Source organism: Anolis sagrei, chromosome 2 (genome assembly GCF_037176765.1).
Source record: "Anolis sagrei isolate rAnoSag1 chromosome 2, rAnoSag1.mat, whole genome shotgun sequence".
Taxonomy (NCBI): Eukaryota; Metazoa; Chordata; class Lepidosauria; order Squamata; family Dactyloidae; genus Anolis; species Anolis sagrei.
This window is the reverse complement of record NC_090022.1, coordinates 54,353,083-54,376,219: the sequence shown is the minus strand read 5'-3', so window position 1 is coordinate 54,376,219 and position 23,137 is coordinate 54,353,083. Positions and strand designations below refer to the sequence as shown.

The 23,137-nt window shown below is 40.4% G+C and overlaps 1 protein-coding gene across 5 annotated transcripts in view; it reads left to right on the top strand.

Moving 5' to 3' along the window:
• Positions 1 to 23,137, top strand: part of PLXNA1 (plexin A1) — a 367,927-nt gene that overhangs the window by 193,119 nt on the left and 151,671 nt on the right. For all 5 annotated transcript variants that reach the window (XM_067463505.1, XM_067463504.1, XM_067463508.1 and 2 more), the window contains exons 4-5: positions 4,914 to 5,054; positions 17,460 to 17,560. In XM_067463505.1, the coding sequence (XP_067319606.1) occupies positions 4,914 to 5,054; positions 17,460 to 17,560 (242 nt within the window). The remainder of the gene's footprint in view (positions 1 to 4,913; positions 5,055 to 17,459; positions 17,561 to 23,137) is intronic.

The following is a 23,137-nucleotide window of genomic DNA, read 5'->3' as shown; positions in this document are numbered from 1 at the left end:
GGTTTTTATATTGTTCCTTTTTATATGCATTAATGTAGCACCAGTGGCGCAGAGCCTTTGGAGTTAGAAACTGAAATAAATAAGTAGATAAACTTCAGCAGCATTTAGAAAGTAAGGTTGATTACTAATGCAGATATTCTAGTAACTTCAGATAGTGGCCTATTGACAAAGCTTTTAGCATTGAAATAGAAATAATTGACCAGCAGGGGGTTACAGACTCCTGTAATGACCTATATTTGATATGCAGGAGAAAGAGCTTACAGAATCAATGCAAAGCCTCCTTTCAGGGCTGTGAATTTCAGGTTAACTGAAAGGCAGCTTCCCATGTTACAATAGAAGCATGTGTCGAAAGCGTACCCTATACCTGCTTCCACCCCGCAGTGTGTGAGGCAACCGACTGACATGGCTCCTTTTCATTGTGTCTGCACCTTGGAAACTTGCAGCAGGGAGTCTGGACATCTTGTGGCTCCCTGTGGTGTGTTTGTGTGGCATTTGTGTGGTAGAGAAAGAAGCTACATCAGACACTCACATCTTAGAAACTGCCCAATATGAAATGGATTGTGATGATGACCTGAGTCGGGAAAGAACAGAAGGGAGAAGTTAGGAAGAGAGCTGATGACAACAAGAAACTTATGAGTGTAGTGGGGAGGTTTGGGTCCTTTGTGGTATTGGTGGAGTAAGGCAAATTTCTAAGCAGTGGTGCTAGGAAGAGCACTGCAGGGCTTGCTGGAGCAATTGGCAGCCAGAGGCACATTCCAGGACTGCCTTGTCTTTGTGCTGTACAGCTATCAGGCTGCCTGAAATCCTTCCTCATAACCTCACCTGCATTCCTGGGCCCAAGCCCCTTTCCCTGTGGGAAGCCCACCTCTCCACATCTCTGCCTTTGCTGATCCCTCTTTCTCAGCTCAGGAGTGTCTCGCTTAATCAAATACATTTGTTTTGTAAAACCGACTAAAAATAATCCAGGGCTGGTGAGCGCTGGATGCTGGCGGTGAATCAAAGGCACCGCTCTAATTAAACGGGCCCTAGTTTGTTTGTGAGCCGCATACATTTCCATGCTAATCAGCCACACGCCAGGATCCTGCCTCCTAAGCCTCACTTCCTTTGCCTGATTGGAAAGTATGCAAATGGATGGAGGCAGTCTATTTATTGCAGCGGGGAAAAATGAAACCGCAAGACACTCTGTGGGGCTTGATGGGGGGACTGAGAATGGCAGGGCTTTGGTTGTGGGTTTACTGGATAACCCATTAATGAAGCGAAGTCAGTAGAACTCAGAAGTTACACAAATCCTGTAATTCCTTGGTTCTGTTGAAGTAATTTTGTGTCAGACATGTATTTCATATACTTCTGAGCGATCAGTCTAGGTTTGTGTCATCTTGACCACCTAGTATATTTTCAGTGAAGACTGGAACATGAGAAGTTCCCTGCTGAATCAATCCAGGGGACTGTCCAGTTCAACGTTCTGTTTCCACAGTGATCCATCAGACAGTTTTGGGAAGTCCTCTAGCAGAACATGGGTACAGTAACATGGCCCCGATTCATGTTCTCCTATACCCGATAGGACAACTTGCCTGAGGTCTTGGGATTTATAGGCATGCCTATAAGCCACTGACCTTCGGTTTTCATCAGTAAGCTGCAAACAATTGCACTCAGGAAATTCACAAAGGAGAAGGAACTGCATAGTTAGTAAAATTCACAGGAATTAATAGGTGCTTAGCATTGAATTCAGGAGTATAATGTCAGGAATTAAAGGAATCCATTTCATCAAGTTTTGCAGAAATATGTGGGAATGTGGAGCAGATGATTTCTTGATTCCACTTCGAATTTAAACACAGTTTTACTTTCGGAAATGCTGGGAAGATCTTTGGTGTGAAATTCAGCAATGTGAGGACAAATAGCCATTCTTTCTGTCAACTCTTGCATTTGCTTGGCAGTCAGAATGCCTGGGGAAGCAGCATCATTGCGAGGTACCAAGTGCAGAAAACAGTGATTGGTTTCTGCTCATGAGGAGCTTGTGTACATTGAAGATGGTGGACTTTAGGTTAGGGGAATGCAACGCTCCCAGACTTGTGTTCCCCAGCCATGAAACTGATAGACTTATTTTCTCTGGTCCTCCAGACAGTAAATAGCTGTTGTAATTGTTAGATCTTGGTAGTCTTTTGGCCTTTTTTGAAGTCACCCAAGTTGGTGACCATCACTAGTTTGCTTGGTAGCAGATCTCATAGCATAATTGTGAAGATTTTTTTTCTTATTTGCTTCCTGCAGTGCTCTTCCTAGCACCGCTGCTCTTCTTATTATTTTGCCTGGGCAATCCCAGGTTATCCCATCATGACCAGCATAACCTGCTTTCTCTACATGATACATTGTTGTATTTTTGTGAAAGATTAATGGTTGCCATCCTTTTTTGTCCAGTGATGAGATATTCCAATTCTACAGGTCCCAAAGAACCTGGGTGAAGGTCTACATGATGTGGTATATCATTACTATAACAGATGAACAGGAATGAATAAGTATCCAAATGTTTTCTGCTGTGAGACAGGATCTGTTTACATAGCATCCTTCCCCACTCCTGCCCTTACAGTTCACACATATTGGGCATGAGTGGTATAAAGTTCACCACAGAACAAAGTATGTTCTCTGAGTGAAAAGCTGGAGATGGCTCATTTCAAAAAGCCAGGTGGCAGTTGAATTAAGAGAATGAGTTGTTGTATTTCCTCCCCACCATGTGTTGACTTGACCCTGTGATACCTTTTAATGCGGATATGGCCTCTGTAGTGAAAGCAAGTTCTTTAGGATAAGCTGTATTGTCACTGTGAGTGATAATGGGATTAGAGCATTTACTATATCCCTACCATGCCTGGAACGAAGGTTTCGGTTGACCCCCTCATGAAACAGAAACATAGACAAGAAAGAGAAAAAGAGACGGGAGCCTGGATGTAGTGCAAAAGTGACAGTATACCTCCCCCTAGCTCTTAGTATGTATCCTTTGCGTTGTGAAAGCACCACCATACACAACAAAGCTGTGCCAAGTCACCTTGGATGCTCCCACCTTTTTTTTTAATCTCTGAAAGCACCTCACAGGGAAAGGTCAGGTTGCTAAAAAGCTTAGTATGTGAGAAATTTGTCTAAAATAATGTTTGTGAAGTTTGATTATTAATCTCCACAATAATTCTGGTAAAGAGAAGAGAGATGTTAAAATGAGTGAACAAAATGGTTGGACTGATCACTTACCAAAAGAGCTTAGGCAGTGATGCATGGTAAAAGAGAAAAAGGCAATATACGTCCATGTTGTGTGCAATTAAGTTTTGGATGGCTTTGTTTATATTTCTACAGTTAAATAATAATACAGTGGGACTTCAACTTAAAAGCATCCCAATTTAAGAGCATTTTGAGTTTAGAGCCATCACTCAGCCCGTGTTTTGCTTTGACTTCAGAACATTGTCTTAAGTTAAGAGCTAGCGCCAGACGGAGCACTAGCACAAGAGTACATGGCTTTAGGGCTTCAAGGAAGCAGTCTCTATGCCTCATGCTCTTGTCCACTTTGGGAGATTGCTGTCCACTTTGCTCTTGTCCGCTTTGAGGAACATTAGGCTAGTTTGTGTGGTGTTTATTCCTGGTATGTTTGGCTTCATGAAGAGGGAGAGGGAGAGAGAGCAAGAGAGGGAAGGAGGCTGATGCTTCTGCCTCTTCACTTTGTTCTCCCTTACTACAACTTTGTGCTTCTACTATTTTAATGTTGAACTTAATTTTTTTATTGTTCTATGTGAATGTGCAGGTTTTTCCTTGTTGTTATGCTGACCAACACATATTTTGTTGCCTCAGATGTGGTTCTTTGCCACAACTTTGTGCTTCTACGATTTTAAAGTTGATGTTTCTTCTTTATAGCTTTATGTGAATGTGTATTTGTACATTATTCGTTAGTTATAAAGTATATCGGCAGGCTGGATCAGATTCATAGCATTTAATGGGAAATTTGCTTTGAGATAAGAGCTCAGCCACAGAATGAATTAAACACTTAAGTCAAGGTATCACTGTAATTGATTCTTCTCTCTTCTCCCACTATCTTTGTGGTTACCTATATTCTCTGCTGTATGCTTGTGTGTGTATCTTCAGCTCACCTGTCAATTTATGGCAACCTCTTCAAAAAGTTTTCTTAGGCAATGAATACTCAGAAGTGATTTTGCTAGTTCCTTCGTCTGAAATACAGCCTACAGCATCTGGTATTTTTTGGTAATCTCCCATTCAAGTATTAACCAGATCTGCTCAGCTTCCATATAAGTTATGAATTGGTGCTTTTAGTATGTACTGTACTGTTCTCACCAGACATTTTTACTTCTTATACTATTAGCATATTGCCTATCAGAATCTGATTCATTTATAGTCAGTTAGATTTAAATTGAACAACATTGATAGGTATTGAAGTGCATAATGCAATTTTATTTTAAATGGAATAGAGATTGAGTTATTTCGTTATTGAAGTTTGTTTGAGCAAAAAAGGGCAAAGAAATGGCAATTCAGAGAGACTTACTGAAATGCTCAGGAGATTGAAAGAGGTTCTTGCTAACTGGCCAGAAAAGATAGATCGTTAATTATTTCACATTAAAGAAAACAGATACATAAACTTATTTAGGGTTGATCTTGATTCTTCATTTCTTATGTCCTTCTACCTGTGTCAACCAAAACATTGTTGGGATGATGTTCTTAGACATATTTATTGGACTGCTTTATTTCAAACGGGAGGATGAAGCAGGGCCATTAGGGGACTTCAAATTTTATGGTTTTTAAAAAATAAGATGACAGGTACCAGCATAGAATTGGGAATTTATTATTATTGCCACTGAAAAAATGTTACTTTTTTTGTTTGGGTAAGAAATTATATCTGCACATACTAACATGGTCCATTACTCTTTCAGATTTTGGTGGATTCTGGCAATCCTATTGGACGTGCGGCGTTGCAGTATGAGAACGTTGTGGCCCATGAAGGGAGCTCCATCCTTCGGGACTTAGTGCTCAGCCCTGATCTCCAATACCTTTATGCCATGACGGAGAAACAGGTATGAAACCTTGTTCACAGCTGGCTCCTCTATCTATTTATACTCTCGGCAACAGTGAGGATCATTAACTAGATGAACAGCCCTTCCTATTCTATATAGTACGTATGTCATATTTCTTCAGCACAAGTCCTTGCCACATGGCAAGAATTGTCAGACTCTTGAAGCAACTAAATAAAAATATATTATAAGGATGCAGCATTCTTTCTATTAGTGTAGTTTTGATTAGACATTGAACTCATAAAATGAGTGCAGAGCTCATCACCGTAAATGTGCTCTGTAAATGACAGGCAGTTGATTCAACACTAGAGTGATGGCTCTCCTGGGGGAACCTTTTTTTTAATGAACTAGTAGATTTCATCCTGTGATGGGTGACAGCTTATGCAGAGGATTCTGTGCGCCTGGTGTTATAGCATGGCTCAGTGTGGCTGTGCATTAATGTTTAGTGTGCATTACACATAATGGATTCTACTTAAGTTACTGGCACTTGACATTGGCTGCTATTCTAGGACTGGTCATGAAAGGGGCTCTCAAATTACTCAATTCCAGTTGGACATTTGTCCTCCCTGTTAATATGGACACACTTGCTAGTAAGGCACTTTGTCAGGTTTTATTACAAATGACTAAAGGCTCAAATTCATGTTTGTTCATTTGATGTTGCCTAAATTGTCACAGTTCTGTTGCTATTGAAAAACACAAGTTATTAGAAAGTTTGTGGTGATTTCAGCTAAGAAATCATACTTCTCAGCTACCATTGTGTCTGCACAGTGTTGACCACCTTTCTTGTGTGGTCAGTTATATATTCTTTACTCCATAAGATGAAAATAGTCCACTCTGAAGAATTTGCACAATACTATATAGACTTAGATTAGTCCTCACTGTAGTTGATACAGGTCTGGTAGATGTAACCTTGGTGTATCCTGTGTTATTACATATCTTCCCACCCCACGAGTTGAAAAAAAAAGAAGCTTGACTGAGGGAATAAGCATGCGAAATAAGGATATCATAGAGAGATATCCCATCAATGGCAGAAGGAGTTAGATCCTATTGCCTATTTTTTATCAGATTGTTATGCCACCAACCCACCTTATATATGAATGAGGAGGATGTGGATGTATGTTAATTTATCTACTACTATCATATTTAGTTTGGCCTGAAGATGACACAGTTTCTTCCTAGTCATAGTATGTCAGTTCTGAATGAATCCTCATGTATCTGTGGAATTAATCATATCTATTTGAGTCTGACTAGAGGGGAAAATAAATTTATTATTAAGGTGCCAATGAATCATAGGTACATAAAACATCTCCTCCAAAACAGACTTGTTAGGCTTCCTTTGCAAGAGCTCTGTCATTTGACAGATTTTCTCTGCTGCAGGTATTAGAGAAACTACTTTGTTGCTCCATCAGGATGAAAAGGTGCTGGTGTGAGTGAGAAGCTAGAACGATGCCCAAATATCTGAACCTTAGATCTGTCATACCATCACCCAAGGCGCTAGGTTTTCTGAGATGTTTTCACTGGTAACCTCCAGTTTGGAGTTAAAGTGGTATCTATAACTCCTTTTCAGTATAATTGGCCTTTAGGTAGTAAGAAAATCATTGGTGCAATAATAAGATTTAAATTAGGGAAGTGAGTTTCTCTCTTTCAGTTCTGGTTAATGGGAGAAGCTAAGGGAAATGAGACTGTTTGAAAATCTAGCTATATAAAGTATTATATGCAGGAAAGGATATATCTGAAAAATGTAAGTGAATACATAAAAGGTGTTAAATTTTTAAAAGGTTTTCTGTTCCTTTACTGTCATCAGTCAAAATGGAGACAGTGATCAAGAAATTGGAAAAAAGACAGCCTTGGAAAGGCAGCTATGAAAAAAGTAGGTACTATGCCCAGAAGTCAAGATGTATCATTGCATACCAAATGTAGGATCAGCTGATTTTTCTGTGTGGATGTGAAAGCTGGAAAATGAGGAAAGCTAGGTGAAGTTGAAATCATCAGGAAATGAGGAGGACCTTCATGAAGAAAGGAGGAAAGTTTAAGGAATGACAGCTGCTGCTCAGTCAGTTTTCTTTGGGAAATCTAGTACAAAAGCTCTTCTAGGCACCTGATTCAGTTCATTAGTTCTAGTGCATTTGTTTTTGATATTGTTTTCTATTTACTTCAGATGTGAATAGAAATAGGAATTAAAGCATACAGCTGAGGCATTTAAACATAAATGGAGAGACATGGAGTCTGACAGCATGTCATATCCTATGGTGGGCCTTCAGAATCTTCTGGTGCTTAATTTTAGATCTCAGACCTGCTGTAGATACCAAAATCTACTGCTCAAGTCCCATCATGGGAGAGTAAAATGGTCTTAATTGTGTAAAATTGCAAAATGAAGGGTTTTTTTTTTTGCTCTGTGTGTGTGTGTGTGTGTGTCTCCACAAATATACAAGTTGTGAACAGTTGAAGAATGAAACCAGAATCTCTGTCTACAGGGGTGACAGTACTGTGTTTTTTAGACAGCAGTTCATTCAAACATAGGCGTATGTAGCCTACCTCCCTTTAGATCAGTGGTTATCGGCCTGTGGTCCATAAAATATGGTCCACGGCCTCACCGTTACTACACCATTGCAATGAGAGCAACTGGTCTCACAAAACCCTCTTACTGTGTCAAGGGTTATTAAATATGGTTTTTGTTGGAGAGCAGATGTTGACTACTGGATGGCATATGCTCTGTATCAGAAACTAGAGCTGATGTGGTATATCCAATGCAGTTTTCTGAATCAGCACTCCAAATAACCAAATTGAATCTAAAGTTGACCAAAAACCGATTTGTAACCCTCTAGTACTAATGTTTGAGAATGATGGTCCCTGGTCAAAAAAAGATTGGGAACCACTGCTTTAGATGAACTCTATATGTAAAATTTCATTAAATAATTAGAGATGTCTGCCCTAATTTGGTCCATATGTCTTTTTTTCTTTTGTAAGCAGCTTTTCTGTGGGTACTGCATAGGAGCTAATGTTAATTGATTGTATAAAACAAAGCTAAAATGAAGGCAGACAGAAAGGTGAGGCAAGCACACATCTTTGAGGGTGGCTTTAGTAGAATCGCAGGTCATACCTTGGTGTGAATTCACACAGGTCAAGGAAAGTATTTCATCCCTATATATGGAAAGCCCCTGGAGGTGTTGTTTACGGGGAAGGATGGGCAGAAATCTAAACAGGTAGAAGATTGATTGCATATATGTACATAATCTTCAGAATTCAACATTATAAATTGAAGTGAAAATGAGTAAATAAAAATTAAATCTTGGGACTCATTTGAAGCAGAAAGAGAACTGTAAAAAAAAAAGATAAGCAGATATGTCGAATATTATTGCCTTTTAGACTGGAAAAATACAAGAAGAAAGTTTTCAAAAATCTGTTTTTACATTGCATTCCTCATTTTCATTTGAGCTGCAACCTGACCAAATCTGATGCTTGCTGTAGTGTGTAGAGTCTCTCTCCCCCCCCCCCCCAACCACCAGTGATTAGTAACGTTTACTGAAATCCCAAATCCCCTCGGAATGCATGCCTGTCTAACCCTTTCAGGCTTGCACGCTTTGGTGCTAAATTGCTCTGTGAAAATAGCCTCTTTGTTTGTAACGATGGAGACACTGGCTGAAGTGGCGGCACACCTGCTACTATTGAAAGCGGGGCTCCCCCAACAACCCGCCTGCCCCTTTGATAGGTAAATGGTCACGCTGAGCTGGAAGAATCCCAGCCACTTGATTGCCCAGAGACCTTGCAGCTGATGCTGTCCTGGAGATTTCAAAAGCTATATTTGGCTCCCTCTTAGGACTAGTTCATAGAAATTTAATTTTTTCCACAAGATGTGGGCAAGCGCCTTACATGGCCTCTGTGTGATGTCAGTGTTTTTGACCCTTCAGGTGAAAATATGCTGCCTTAATGTGATTGCAAGGTGGATTGTCTTGGCAGCATGTGGAAGGATGTGCAGGGCACAGATAGTGTGGCTTGCTGCTGTTGCATTAGCTTAAGTGAGGTGTTTGGCGGCTTCATCCACCATTTAGGAGCAATCTCTGGGGAGCACTAGCGATATCTCTCCCCCCCCCCCCCCCCTTGCCTATTTCAATCTCTTTTAGTAGGCCTGGAGAAAATCTTGAGATTCTTGTCTCTTGGTTTCTGCCTGCTTGTGTAATTTTATATATTCAGTTTCAGTTTATGGAGGATTAGAGTTTGGAATGTTTAGAGCAGTGATGGGCAACCTTCTGAGCTTCGTGTGTCAAAATTTGCCCCAAAACCAGGCATAACTCGGTTGAGGTGTCACTTCAAGAAAAAAACAACATGATTTTGTGATATTTATATTTTAAATAACAAAAATGTATAATTGTAATATATAACTGTATTTAATAAACTGAAAACTAATTATTTAACTTACCTGCTTAGTGACTTCTTTGTTCATCCATCAGTCAGTTTCTTTTGTTGGTCTTGATATTATTGAACTTGTGTGGGGTGCCGTGAACTAAGATAAGTGAGCACTACTAATTTCATCTGTCAGTCTGTTCCTTTTGTTGGTTTTGATATTATTTAACACTAATTAGCATTAAATAAAAGTTTATTTTTCAAAACTAGAACTGGGATTCTGGTTGCTTTTGATTATATCTTTGTGTCTGTGCTTTGAGTGTCCATGTGCACAAGTGGGCAGAAATTGTCTTCCAGTCTCACTTAAGTTTCTGTAGGAGCCCCCAGTGGCGCAGTGGGTTAAATCCTTGTGCTGGAAGGACTGCTTACCAAAAAGGTTGGGGGTTCAACTCTGGGGAGCTTGGCAAGCTCCCACCTGACAGCGCCAGCTTCTGCTGTGGGTACATGAGAGAAGCCTCCCACAGGATGGTAAAACTTCCGGGCATCCCCTGGGCAATGACCTTGCATTTGGCCAATTCTCTCACACCAGAAGTGACTTGCAGTTTCTCAAGTCAGTCCTGACACGAACTGAGAATAAAGTTTCACAAAAGTATGTAGATGGAAAAATTGTGAGTAAAGCCATTGTTATATTTCTCTGGGTGCTAAAAGTGCCTGGTCATCGGTTCCAGGCACTCCAAATTTCCTGTACATAGTGGCACTCTTGATTCTCCTAGTGGCACCTTTACAGATTCTCAACCTTTGACCTCAAGTTGACAAACACCTGAGCCCAGATGCTGTCTTGAAATTATGCAAGTTGCATCTCCAAATCCAATTACAAATCCACGACACCTCAGAACAGTAGATTGGATGATGGTTGTTGTGATTATGTGGTTGGTGAAAATGGCAATTACAGGCCCTCCAGAGATGTTTCTCCTGCGGCATTCCGCTGCTGCCTTTTTCGCCGGCCAGAAGTGAGGTCAAAGATCCCCTAGGCCTAACCCAAAGCCCCAAAACTAGATGTTCTGCACCGGAGTTCTGTTGTTTTTGGCCTACAGACAGACCTCCAGTACAGAGTGTCGACACAACACTACAGCAAATGATTCATCCTCGGCTCCTGCACCTGTCCATGCAGGAGCCGAGGATGAATCGTCTTTCTTGGCATGCAGCCCCATATCTCTCTGTATGTGGCCACATGCGAAAATGGCTACGTGTGTCAGTGCTGACACACGTGTCATAGGTTTGCCATCATGGGTTTAGAGGGTAGGGAATTTGGGGACTAGAGGCAGATGCCAGGGGCTTCCTTTTCAGTCATACCAATCATCGACAGAGCAAATGGGCCTTTAAAGGAAAGTGTGATGCTAGTTGAAGATTTAAAATGGCTGTGTTGTAAATGGCTGGGCATGATTTGAGGCAGAGATCCTATCCTTCATATGCAGAGCTCCTGATGTACTTTAAAAAATACTTGCCAGTGGAGGGTTTTTTTTTAAAGAAATATTATCATCTAAAAAGATTCCTTTATGATTATACGTAAAAATCTAATTTCTGTGGAGAAGGGAGTGCAACTGTGGGGCCATGTGCCTAGCTGCAAGGAAGAAAAAGCCGAGCCTCTTTGGCTGCCAGGCTGTCCCATCTAGTTGTGGTTGAGAAGCTGTTGAACAGCACTCTCTCGATTGGCAAACACATTGTTTTTATCATGCAGAGGCTCCTTGGATGAACCTCTGTTTGTTGGCTTAGTCTTGTCCTGTTTTCAAGTGATGAAGAAGAGGTCACCATATTGCAATAAGGCATTGCAACACTTTCATACCAGCAGGAGCTAGGAATGTGTTTTGCATGTGTCACTAAAGGAGTAAGGAATCTGGCTACAGGCAGGTTTGAGCAGATTCCTATGGGGAGGGATACAATGTATGGAACAGCTGCCTCTAAGTATTGGTGATGGTGGACGAAACAACCTGGGTCTAAATGACAGGTCTCACTCACTTGGGTGTTCAGTAGCCCAAGCCAGCATAAGACCTTTGCCACCCAGGAATTTTCTGAGCAAGGATATATCTCTTCTTCCTAAAATGCTTATGTCCCCACAGAGCAGCCATGGTGTACGTGCTCCAGAGAATAAGACAAAGCATAATAAAACCAGGGTGTAAATTTCCTGTTTTCATTTGTATTTTTTTGGAGGTGTGAAAGCAGGGTGGAACAGGGAGGAATTTTACTAGAGGAAGTTGAACAAAGTCAGATGGAGCTTCCCATTTGTTCTATAGCAAAACTAGCAGGCCCTGAAAATATACCTCATATACTCAATGTATATGTCAACAAATCAATCCCCAAAACTTAGATCAACTAATCAATTGGTCAGTGTAATTACTGAGCTTAGTTTGTCTCAGAAGAAGTTATAAGAAATAACAACCCCCTCACGTACTCTTTTCACCTCTTTGAATGCCTGAGCAGGGAAATAGCAGCATTGGAGTCCCCTTGGGGAGACAGGGTGGAAAATAAATAAAGTTTTTATTATTTATTGTTATTTATTGGAGAAGGTGCCCCTGGTAGTGCAGTGGGTTAAACCCTTGTGCCAGCAGAACTGCTGACTGACAGGTCAGCGGTTCATATTCAGGGAGAGTGGGTTGAGCTCCCTCTGTCAGCTCCAGCTCCCCATATGGGGACATGAGTGAAGCCTCCCATAAGGATGGTAAAACATCCGGGTGTCCTCTGGGCAACGTCCTTCCCGATGGCCAATCCTCTCACACCAGAAGCAACATGCAGTTTCTCAAGTCGCTCCTGACACGAAAAAAAAAATTATTGGCGTGGGGCTCTAGTGGCATTTTCTTCTGTCATTGGAATTACTTTCAATTTAGCTTTGGGTCATATCAGAAACCATAATTTTAACCCCAAACCTGCTCTTAACTTATACTTGAGGTCAATATATACATGAATGTGTATGATAAGTTTTGTTTTGTTTAATCCTGACCATTTGTATCAAAGCCTTTTGACGTGGTAGCTAATTAATGCCAAAGGTGGTAATGATTCATTTTATAGACATGGTCCACATGGCCTTGGAGCCAACAAGAGATCTAGAAAGATTGCTTAAAAGGTTTTGATGATGGGGGCTCAAAAACCTTGTCTTCTGCAGGTCTTTTTCTTTCCCTTTCGATTTAATAAAAGCAGTTCTCACCCACAGCCTACTGTTATCAGGGTGTTGGTGGAAAGTAATTAAATGAGCAGTTGTAACAGAGCTCAAAGGGCCTGAGGAATGAGGGGGGTTTAATCAAATTTGGAGGAGCAATTAATAAAGAGCTTGTAACCCTTTAAGGGCATGTCCTGCTGTCAGATTAAGAAGAGTGTGGATTATGACTAGACTTTGGAACAGAAACAGGGGAATGCAGAATTCCCTAAGATTTCTCTGAAGATTCTTTTATATTGGCTATTTGATTGCAGTTGTAAGATTTTGATAGGGAGCTACGTGTAACTCCTCTAGGTTTCTACTAGTGAATGTGTGCCTTTACCTTCACTGTTCATGACAAAGTTTTAAACTTGTGTTGTGGCCAAGGCTGGACTACTAAAGAAATTCCAGATTCCATGTTCAGACTCAATCATGCACATATTGTAATTTGAATTAATTACTTTTTTCTTACAACGGTGATATAGAATCTGCTTACAATTTATTCAGTGGAGCCTAGTATGTAAAACTGGGAGTCTATGATGTGGTATAAATGCCACATAGTACAGCCAATAGAGGAAGTAAGACATAGCAGAAGGACTCTTGTGGTTGAGCTGTGTCCATACATCATTAGAATGGAAGCTAAGGCTGCAAAGCATGTGTACAGTAGGCGTGGAGTGTAAAGCATGTCTGATAGTGACTGCAAAGCCTGTTCTTCTGTATAGAACTTAGTATTTGTCCATCTGCTAAAGAGCTATTTGAAGTGACAGGCCACTGTAGCTTGGTGGTAGAGTACATGGCTTGTACGTAGAAGATCCCAATTTAGTCTAATTACGGTCTATGCCACTGGCTTTAGATGAACCAAAGGTAAGACTCTATATACTGTAGCTATGACAAATATGTGATTCTACCACCCTTTGCTCCACTTCCAAACTTACCAACATACCTTCAAAATAGTTCTGCTTCTTTGTTAGTTTGTTTTCATATGAATAGTTCGGGATGTGTGCTTTCTCTTTCATATTTATATTGTTTATTGGTTTTGTATCTTATGTTACTTTATTTTCTTATTTTCTGTTGTGATCTTGTGTTATTTTGTTTTACTGTATTGCTGGGCATGGCCTCATGTAAGCCACCTCGAGTCCCCTTGGGGAGATGATGGCAGGTTATAAATAAATTATTATTATTATTATTATTATTATTATTATTATTATTAGATTTCTGGTAATGTTTAATTATTATTTTTAATTGTACCAGATTTACCCTACTAAAGCAGCCACTTGTCTGGTTCCTTTTGCCCCATTGTTCATTGTCTTAGTCTAAAAGGGATCATCATGTAGTAAAATAAAAGCTGCAGAGATGCTTGCATTCTTTTTGAACCCAACAAGCAGTAGACTACTCACTAACCCTGTCTAAATTAGTTTAATGTTATTGTCTCGCCAGACCCTTGGAAGTGCATGCGCATGTGTATGCAGGCGCAGATAGGATTTACTTTTCCTTGAGGCAATTTTGGAAAGACATGTTCCTAATCCCCTTTCTGATGGTCTTCTTCTCTATGAAAAATGAGTCTGATATCTCATTATAGACAGAAGCTGTGCAACTGACACTCTTGTTTCTTGTGACTTCACAGATTATTTTTATGGTTAGACTCCTACAAAAGTGGATAGCTCGGAGACTGAAACATCACAGAAGTAATTCGACTCTCTCTGTGCTCATGTAAATAGAGGGGGAAATGGTAGTGGCCACCTGAGAAGAAAGCTGCCAACTTTAAGATGCACGTCCCTTGACTTCTGGATCTTGAGCAGATAGTGCCTCTGGTGCAAAGACCACAGTTTTTGCTTATTTCTGTTCCACTTCCTTGTTAGTGCATTGGCTTCACGAATCTCTCCAGACATTATACATTCAAGGCTCAGATCCGGCAGCCTCCTTTTTCCTGCCCCATTGGCCCCATCTGTTTCTTCTTTTCTTCATTTCTGATTCTGATGGCAGCAACATTGTCTCCTTGCTTCCATTGCCTTCACTACTGTCATCAGTATACTTGCAGAGCTATTATACTCTCAGTCCAGGATTAAAGATAGTAGATCAAATGTTGAAGTAACCTATCTCTCTTGGAAGTCAGTGCAGTCTGCGCTGCTTGAGCCTAGAGAGCAATACAGCTTTTCCCAGCTTGTCCCCTCCAGACATGTTGGATTAAAACTCCTAGAATTACTTCCATAGTTCCAGCCTATATTACACTATTTTGGATTTTGTACTCCAAAATATTTGATGAGTTACTTTATGTGTACAACTGAAGAGTATAGGCTGTAATGCCTATTTCTGATGTTAAAGCTTCTGTTTTCTGTGCATGTTTATATGAATGCTTTAAGGATGAGAAAAGTGATGAGATGTGATCAAGGGAGATGCTTATTAATTGCTATGTTGGTCCCAGGAGGGACTGTGGGAATTGCCAGTTTCACAAACTTATGTTTTGAAATGTGCAGAATAAGACGTATTCCACCCCCTGATGTGCTGCTGCCATTGAAATGTTGGTTACAGGTGTAGTCAGTTAGGAGCAACTTTTAAAAAGTATTGCCATCCTGTTAGAACTTTTGCTTTAGAGCCTATTTTGAGACCAGAAAAAAGAGGCTGATTACTGTAAGAGAGATGCTTATGTTGTTTTATACCTCCATGTTACTCTGAGTTAGAGTAAAGTCAATGAATTAATAGACCTTAGATAGAGATTGGATTTACCAAGTTCTCACTGATTCTGTGAATTTGATCCAGTTCTGACTGGCATTTGGGTTTAGGACCTTATTTATGTTGTAGGTGTTGAACTTGGTTCCTGACGCTATTTTTATAACTTGTCCAGGGTTAGTAACTTTAATCAGAGACTAAACAGTTATCTGTTGGGGCTGCTCTGGGGGTTTTCTGCATACAGCAGAGGATTGAATGCCCTACAAGAACTCTTCCAGCCTTATGATGTTGGGGAGACCTGTTCAAGTTCCTACTCTGCACGGGTATTTAGTATATATTCTTGGGCTAGACATTACATTTAACCTACTTCCTATTGCAATGCATTATGTTCTGAACTCAGAGGATAGGCAGAATAATAATGTGATATAAAAGTAAACACAGATGAATATCATGGACTTTAGGAGGGTAGGATATTGTTAGCAGGTACTGGAGTTTAACTCGCATACACTTCTGTGAGGCACATTTTAAGAAAGGATTTAAGCTGGCATAGGTGCTCATTGAGCTGCTCTCAACCCTGTCTTACATATGTTTGAAATATCTTTGTGCATAGTACTGATTTGCCATGCTTTCAGTCCTGCTCCTGTCCTCCTGCTGTGTTTCCCCTCCTCCTCTGAAAATGTTGCTGCGGCTTTTGCTTCTCAGCAGATGTTCAAAGGGACTTGCGCTGTGGTGGGGTCTGGACTAATAGCCCCAGTGTTTAATTTCCTAGATACAGGGTTGCCTCTGGGGAAAGCAGAGGGACTTGAAAGCACAAGAAGTAGGCCTCCACGGGCCACCTCCCCCTGCTCTGATTGCCAGCCTCAAAGAAATAGCAGGACGCCTCAGATCATTAACACTGGGCTTAGAAGGAGCCTTGGGCTTTGACCTATATTTTGTTGACCCTTTCATGCCTAGGGTTGGTGTTTGGGTTTTTAACGTGGTGATACCAAGAAATGGGATCTGGGAAAATTATTTTAATCCCCGATCAAAGCTTGCCTCCTGCTCTTCTATTTTTTCCTGCTTTCCTCAACTGTACTCACAGAAAGAACAGAGTCCCTGTTTGATTTCCCAGCCTTTTATTGTCATTCCCTTCTTGACTCATCTTTCAGTGGGGCCCCTTTGCCTGTACTTCAGGTTTTTGTTGTGTTTGTACCTACATCTCTACCTTACATCTTCTTGGTTCCACCCTTTAGTATGAATGACTTCCCTTGTAGAACATTTCTGTATCCAGTTCCTCAGAGATCTAATTATTCTGGGCTTTTCCCAGTTTAGTACTATTGCATTCTTTGTACCAGTAAAAATATTGTGGTTTAGTTACATTTTATAACAGTTCATCATGAGAACCAGTTTTCTTGACGATCTCTCATTCATGGGGTGCCATAAGTTGAATTGGACTTGATAAGTTGAAACTGAAGCCAGACCTAAATAATGAAAATGCTGAATTTGGCCAGTGTGTTCAGGCAAATAGTCTTTGTTGGAAAGGGAAGAAGAAATAACTCCAGATTTCAGGACTGCCCCAAGTCTAATTAATGCTTGTCTTTTTTTTTTCATTCTGAGAAGTAGCCCTAATATGAAATGCTTTGGAAGCTTTCAATTCAAGTTTAGAAGGGTAAGATAAGAGCCAAATTGCCTCCTTGGGCTCCCAGTACTCATTCTTGCTCTTCAGGGTAGCAGTACAAGTGGTGATTCTCTGGTAGTAGTTATACGCTTCTTAGTAGGTGCCAGTCTTCACCAGCTTCATCCCACCCATATGGTGTATCATTATCACAGATGCTATGTCACCACAATGGTTGTTAACAGAGGAATGGCTACTATTTCAATATAGTATCTGGCAGCCACATCCCTTTCCCCTGAAATTTAACCTCAGAACAACACTATGACATCACATGAATCACAAAGTGTTTCATTGCAGAAAACAATGTCTACCTGCTTCTAAGAGGCATATTGCTATTATAGGCAAGGACTTCATTTCAGTTGCATTTTATCTACTAGTTTTAAGAGTCACCACACTTCCTGTATTGTGAATTAAAATACAAAATTGGGAAGTCATTTTTGTTGACCTGTTGCTTTTTTAGCTTTACTTGTAAAGAAGAAGGCTTTTCAACTTCTCTTCATGCATCTTTTGGATTTCTCTGGTGGAAGACATTATGTGATTGCTTGTCCTTTTCCCTTAGGTGACCCGTGTGCCAGTGGAGAGCTGCGAACAATATACAACCTGTGCACGTTGTCTGGGCTCCAGGGATCCTCACTGCGGTTGGTGTGTCTTACACAACATGTAAGTGTGCTGAATTCTTGTCATCTTTTTAGTATACCTGTAAGACAGAAAGAGAGCATGGAGTGCATCAAGAGAAGCCCCTGCTGCTGCCTACTCCTCTTCCTTCTCCCCTTCCTTTGCTTCTGTATCTCAGGTGTTTGAAGGTCTGTATAAACAGCTTATTTATTTATTCCTGTAGTAAGTGCCCAAAGATTTCCTGTAATACACGCAGTTAAGCCATTTTGATTCCTATATTGTGCAGAACCAAAACAATGTTATTAGGTCCCCACTTTACAAGCATAAGATCTGCATAAATTGGACAAGAAATGACTTGTCCAAGACAAAGAAAGAGAATAGTTCAGGCATAACAAACAGCATGGCACAAGGTGGAGAGGAGACTCAAATAGATAAATGCATGTAAATCGAAAGTAGAACTGATAAAGAGAGGTAGGCTTGTTTGGAATATATTGGTCATGATAGCTCATGAAGTCTCCACAGTTGAGGCCAGAACACTGGTGACCTCTTTTCTCCTTGTTCTGTTGTGGGAATGTTGGAAGATCTGGTTAACCACTGTAGTGGACAAAACTAGATGGATTTTGAGGGTTTTTTTGAAAGTCAGACAAAGATCATTTCATGATACAATGAAATTCAGAAATATTAAAATATTTCCTCTTCTAGGAACTCAGAAGACAGGTTTATGGAAACCACTGTCTCTTCATTTCAGTTGAGATGCAGTGTATGGATAACAATATTGATCTATTGTAGGACAAAACATTGCAATGGTCTTGGAATCCTTTATCTCTTTTAAAGGATTCCAAGACCATTGCAATGTTTTGTCTTACAATTGCCATTGGCCTCAGCTAGAATGACCAATGGTAAGATACTTGGGAATTCATGTCCAAAATATCTGGCAAGCCAGCGATTTGCCAGTCTGACATCTATTGTCACTATAATCCTGACAAAAAGCATATGTGATAAAATAAGAACTTCCTCTCTCTCCTTCTAGATATATGTCATATTTCTAACAGAGTGCCCTGTTATGGGAAAATCCATGCACACCATTGTGTGAAATATAGTATGATTATTTATTTTTTCTCGGAAAATGCAACACTTTTTACATTGACATCTCTGACTTTATAATAAACACTTGTGCAATGCTTCATTTAAGATGGAGCATGCAGATTCTCTGTAGGTAATGTCTCATAGATTACATCTTTGTTCATAACTTGTTTGTTTTAAACCCGAAGACAAGAAATTTGACCTTAAAGGAGTTGACAGTTAGTAGTGTTGTGAATAGATTAGAAATAATCTTTACAAGGAAATAAAACCTTTGATTTAAAATAGAATCATGGAATTGGAAGATACAAGGAGGCAAACTCAATGGCAAGGTAGGAATGCTATTAAAAAGTGACCATCAAATCTCTGTTTAAAAACCTCCAATGAAGGAGAACCTATTGCCTTCAATGTAGGCTACTTACTGTTGGACAACTTAGACAGTCACAAACGTCTTCCTGGTGTTTAGTTGGAATTTCCTTGCTTATAGTTTAAATCTGTTTCTGAGACCTATCCTCTGGAGCAGCAGAAAACTGTTTTTCTCCATCTTCTACATGGCAGCCCTGTAGGTCTTTAAAGATGCTCCTTGTCTTTGAACATTTGCATGTACCATGTCTTTAGAGCTCTTTTGGCTTTCCATAAATGCCTGCTTAAATCCTCATTTCTTTTTACCTGCTGCTGCCGTGATGTTTTTACACATTCTTCAGTCTTCTGAACTCATCCCCGCTTCCTAGATTGCAGCTAGAAACCTATTGTTCTCTTAGAGAGAGGCTGCTGGAAAATTAGCAGCTTTGCTTGGTTAAGTAGTCTGGGTACTCATGCTGAAATACATTGTGAATATTCGATATAGACTTGCATGCCTTGAAAAGAAAGAAAACAGCCAACTCAGCAGATTTCCCTCTGACCTTCTCACCGACTAATTGCTCTGTCCATTGCAGCTGCCAGAAGGCTTTCTTCTCCTGCATGTGGGCAAGAAAAGGAGGTTGGCCAGTAGTTTCCACCAGATTGCTACAAGCAGGGGTGTGAGAACCATCCTGTCCAGTATGCATACTTAGTCAGTCAGTGCCTCTGCAGACCACATCATACATTGCAGAGCAGACTGATGGCAGCCTGCCCTGAGCTGCCAGTTACCTTATGCACTAAGGGTCTCTGAACTTCAAATCTTTATGTGGCTGAGAACTGAAACCATGTTTAGCCATCCTGAAAACAGCAGGAGTTGCTTTTCCACAGCATAGATTGACATAAGCCATGTGTTCAAAAGAGAAACTCACTGTTCTGGGTCACTGTCCTGCATATTTTGAGAAATAGTGTATCTTAACAGTGATTTCTGTTTTTAAAAATCACCTCTTACCGCTTATTCCACAACCCACAGAATGGTGAAGAATGGGAGAAATGTGATGATCTCTCTGCCATTGGATTTGAGAGCATCTTATCTTTGCCTTAACTGTGCTTTACAGAAAACTTATTTAAATCCACTCTAAACACTGTCCTAGTTCTTGACATAAAATGCCAAGGGCATTTGACGATCAAATGTTTCCTACTACGATGGTTGACAGCACCTAGCTATAGATGCCACATCACTCCCTGTTAGTCTGACTAGGAAAGAAGTCAAGGACTCCAGAAATATTCCCTTTGACAGTAGCTCTGATTTGGATAGGTACAGAGGCCTTTCTTTTTTCAGAGCTGCCAATCCAGGATCAGTTGGCAAACTGTTAATAGCCATGGGAATAAACTGCCCAGCGTAAGACTGATTTAACTTCAGATAAACAGTATGGGGGAGGGATCATGTATTTCTAAATCTGACATGGACAAAAGGCATCCCATAGACCATATGCAGCCCCCGAGGCCATTTTGTGGCTCTCCAAGAGTTCACATGATGATAACTTACACCAGAAATGCTAATGCTGGCTCCCATGCCTGGGGGTGGGAGGGGGAAGCATTGTTAGCCATTTCACTCCTTTTCAAGCATTTTTGCTCCCTCGCTGTTTAAAGAGATCCCCGCACGCCCACCCTTCCAAAAAAACAAAAACAAAAAAACTCCCAGGAAGTTATCCTTTGGGCCTATGGCTCAATATCCAAAGCAACCTCACAACCTCATTTCACTTTATATAAGATGATATAGGTAAGTGTGTCTATTTAATGACTCTATACACAAAAATCTAGTCCTTAAATCAGGGCTAGGCAACTATGGTGTTCCAGATGTGCCCAATCTATCAACCTAATCCTGTAGGTTCAGTAGTGAGGAAGTTAGAGACTAAAAGCGGTTGTAGGGGCCACAATTTTGTACCCAAATGCTTAGTCCTATATCCTGTTTTCTACCTCTTTTAGTGTAGACTATCATCTGTGTGTGCTATTTGCTCCTGCTACTAGTGTAATCTATCCTATAACCCAAGGCTCTACAGACTGGCAACTAGACCCCATAGGACAGAAGAAAGGGAAAGGGTAGCCTAAGAGATAAACATTGAAATGAAAAGGCATGAGGGGGTTCCTTTGGGCATAGGAAGAAAACTTCCTTCGAAGCTGTAAAGCCCTGACTGTTTAGCCAAGTGGAGCATTTTAATTAAACTCAAAGACATCTCTTTCCCTGAAGCACCTCTGGGAGACGAGTGGGATGCAGTGGTGGCTGAGGAACTCTGCAGTACGATGTCAGGCTGGCACTTGCTTAGGAGATAAATCGCCGAGATTACTGGGACCTTGAAAGGCGCATGTGTATCTGCTTTTCTGTATTGCCCTCTGCTTAATTAAAACGCTTGCCATAATGAAATAATGTTATCGCAGATGCAGGGAGGAGAAGCAAAGGAAACTCATTTAAACAAATTAAATAGAAGTAGTATACCTGGATATAAATGTACTTAGCGGGGAGGGCCACCCTGAGTCCCCATGGGGAGGGGGGTGGGAGACAAATAAAGTTTGATTGATTGATTGAAGGCATGGTTGCCCTAGTGAAATTTTTGCTGGATCTGGAGCTGCTTGGGAAGTATCCGAAAAAGAGAGAAGTATGATGTGTGTTTCCTTAGGGCCGAAAGGGAAGAGAAATATCACACCATCTAGGATATGTTTCATACAGAGGAGAAGGAGAGCATGGAGTAGGGAGGTATAGCATGCTAGTGCTCTTGCTAGAGCTTGGGAAAATTCCTCTGTTGAACTCCCAGTTCCTACTCTGTGTCCACTATGGCTAGTAGAAATTGGAACCCAACACAACAATTTTCTCAAACTGGTGCTCTTTAAACATAAAGGAAATCTTAGTTCAAAAATACAAGTGCCCTGAGACCCATTTGGGAGATTTATTTATTTATTTATTTATAGGTTTTATATAACGCTTTTCTCGCCCCTAGGGGGACTCAAAGCGGATTTGTGTAAGGAGACTTGAAGTACATATCAGATGTCCTCATGTCTAAGTCCAACATTGATACCAACTCACTAGATGGACTTCTCAAACTGCCCCCATTCCTGGCAGTTTGAGAAAACTGATATTCTGGCATCTACAGTTTAAGAGGACCTTTAACTACATTGAATATATCTACAAGTGGTGGAAGAAATAGTGATGACCTTTGGAGACCAAGGTCCTGGGAAAATAGATTTGGCCTACAGAAGAAAAACTGAAGAGGTGATGCAATTGCCATCTTCAAATAGCATGAAAACATGAGTTTTGTTTACTTATTTATTAAAATACGTATTCCCACCCTATATTAAAAATGGCTTACAAAAATATTAAAACAGGTTTTGTAATAAAACTATGCCTTTCTTTTGCTTCAGAGAATAGGATTTAAAGTAGTAGGGTGAAATTACAAGAGAAAGGATTTAGACCAGTGCTTCTCAACCTGTGGGTGCCCAGATGTTTTGGTCTTCAACTCCCAGAAATACTAACAGCTGGTAAACTGGCTGGGATTTCTGGGAGTTGTAGGCCAAAACACCTGGGGACCTACAGGTTGAGAACCACTGATTTAGACTAAACAGTAGGCTTGATATCCTGATGATGCAATTTTTCAGTAATGAAACAAATCAAGTCAAAAGATGTCAGTCTCCTTTGTTGCAGGCATTTTAAATAGGTAGATGGCCATCTAGAGAGGAGTGTTGTGGTGGCTAATTCTTTGACCTGGTCATGATTTGGACTAGAATTCCTATGAAATACCTTTCTGTGATTCTTTGTCTTACTTTACCGAGTTGTTTGGAAATGCATGTGAAAATACTCAACATTTTAAGTAAGTCCTTCGTTTAGTTTATAGGTTAGTCAGAAGACTTAGTAATCAACACAAAATGCAGGTATTATATGCAGTTGAAACAAATATTCCCTAATAATGTTACTCAAAGTCATGGTTAAAGTTTAATCCAATTTGGACAAGGGAAATCAATATTTCAAGCCATTACATTAGAAATAATTATAAGGATTAAAGATTCATCTGGTTAAAAAAACCCCAAAGCTTACAAACAAAGAGAGTGTTACTTAATCTTACGAAAGATACCTAAGCCTTTAAATAACCTGATGCCAGAAGAACAAAGCTACCACCTTTTGAGCCAAATTTAATGGCTGTAATGGTATCTAGA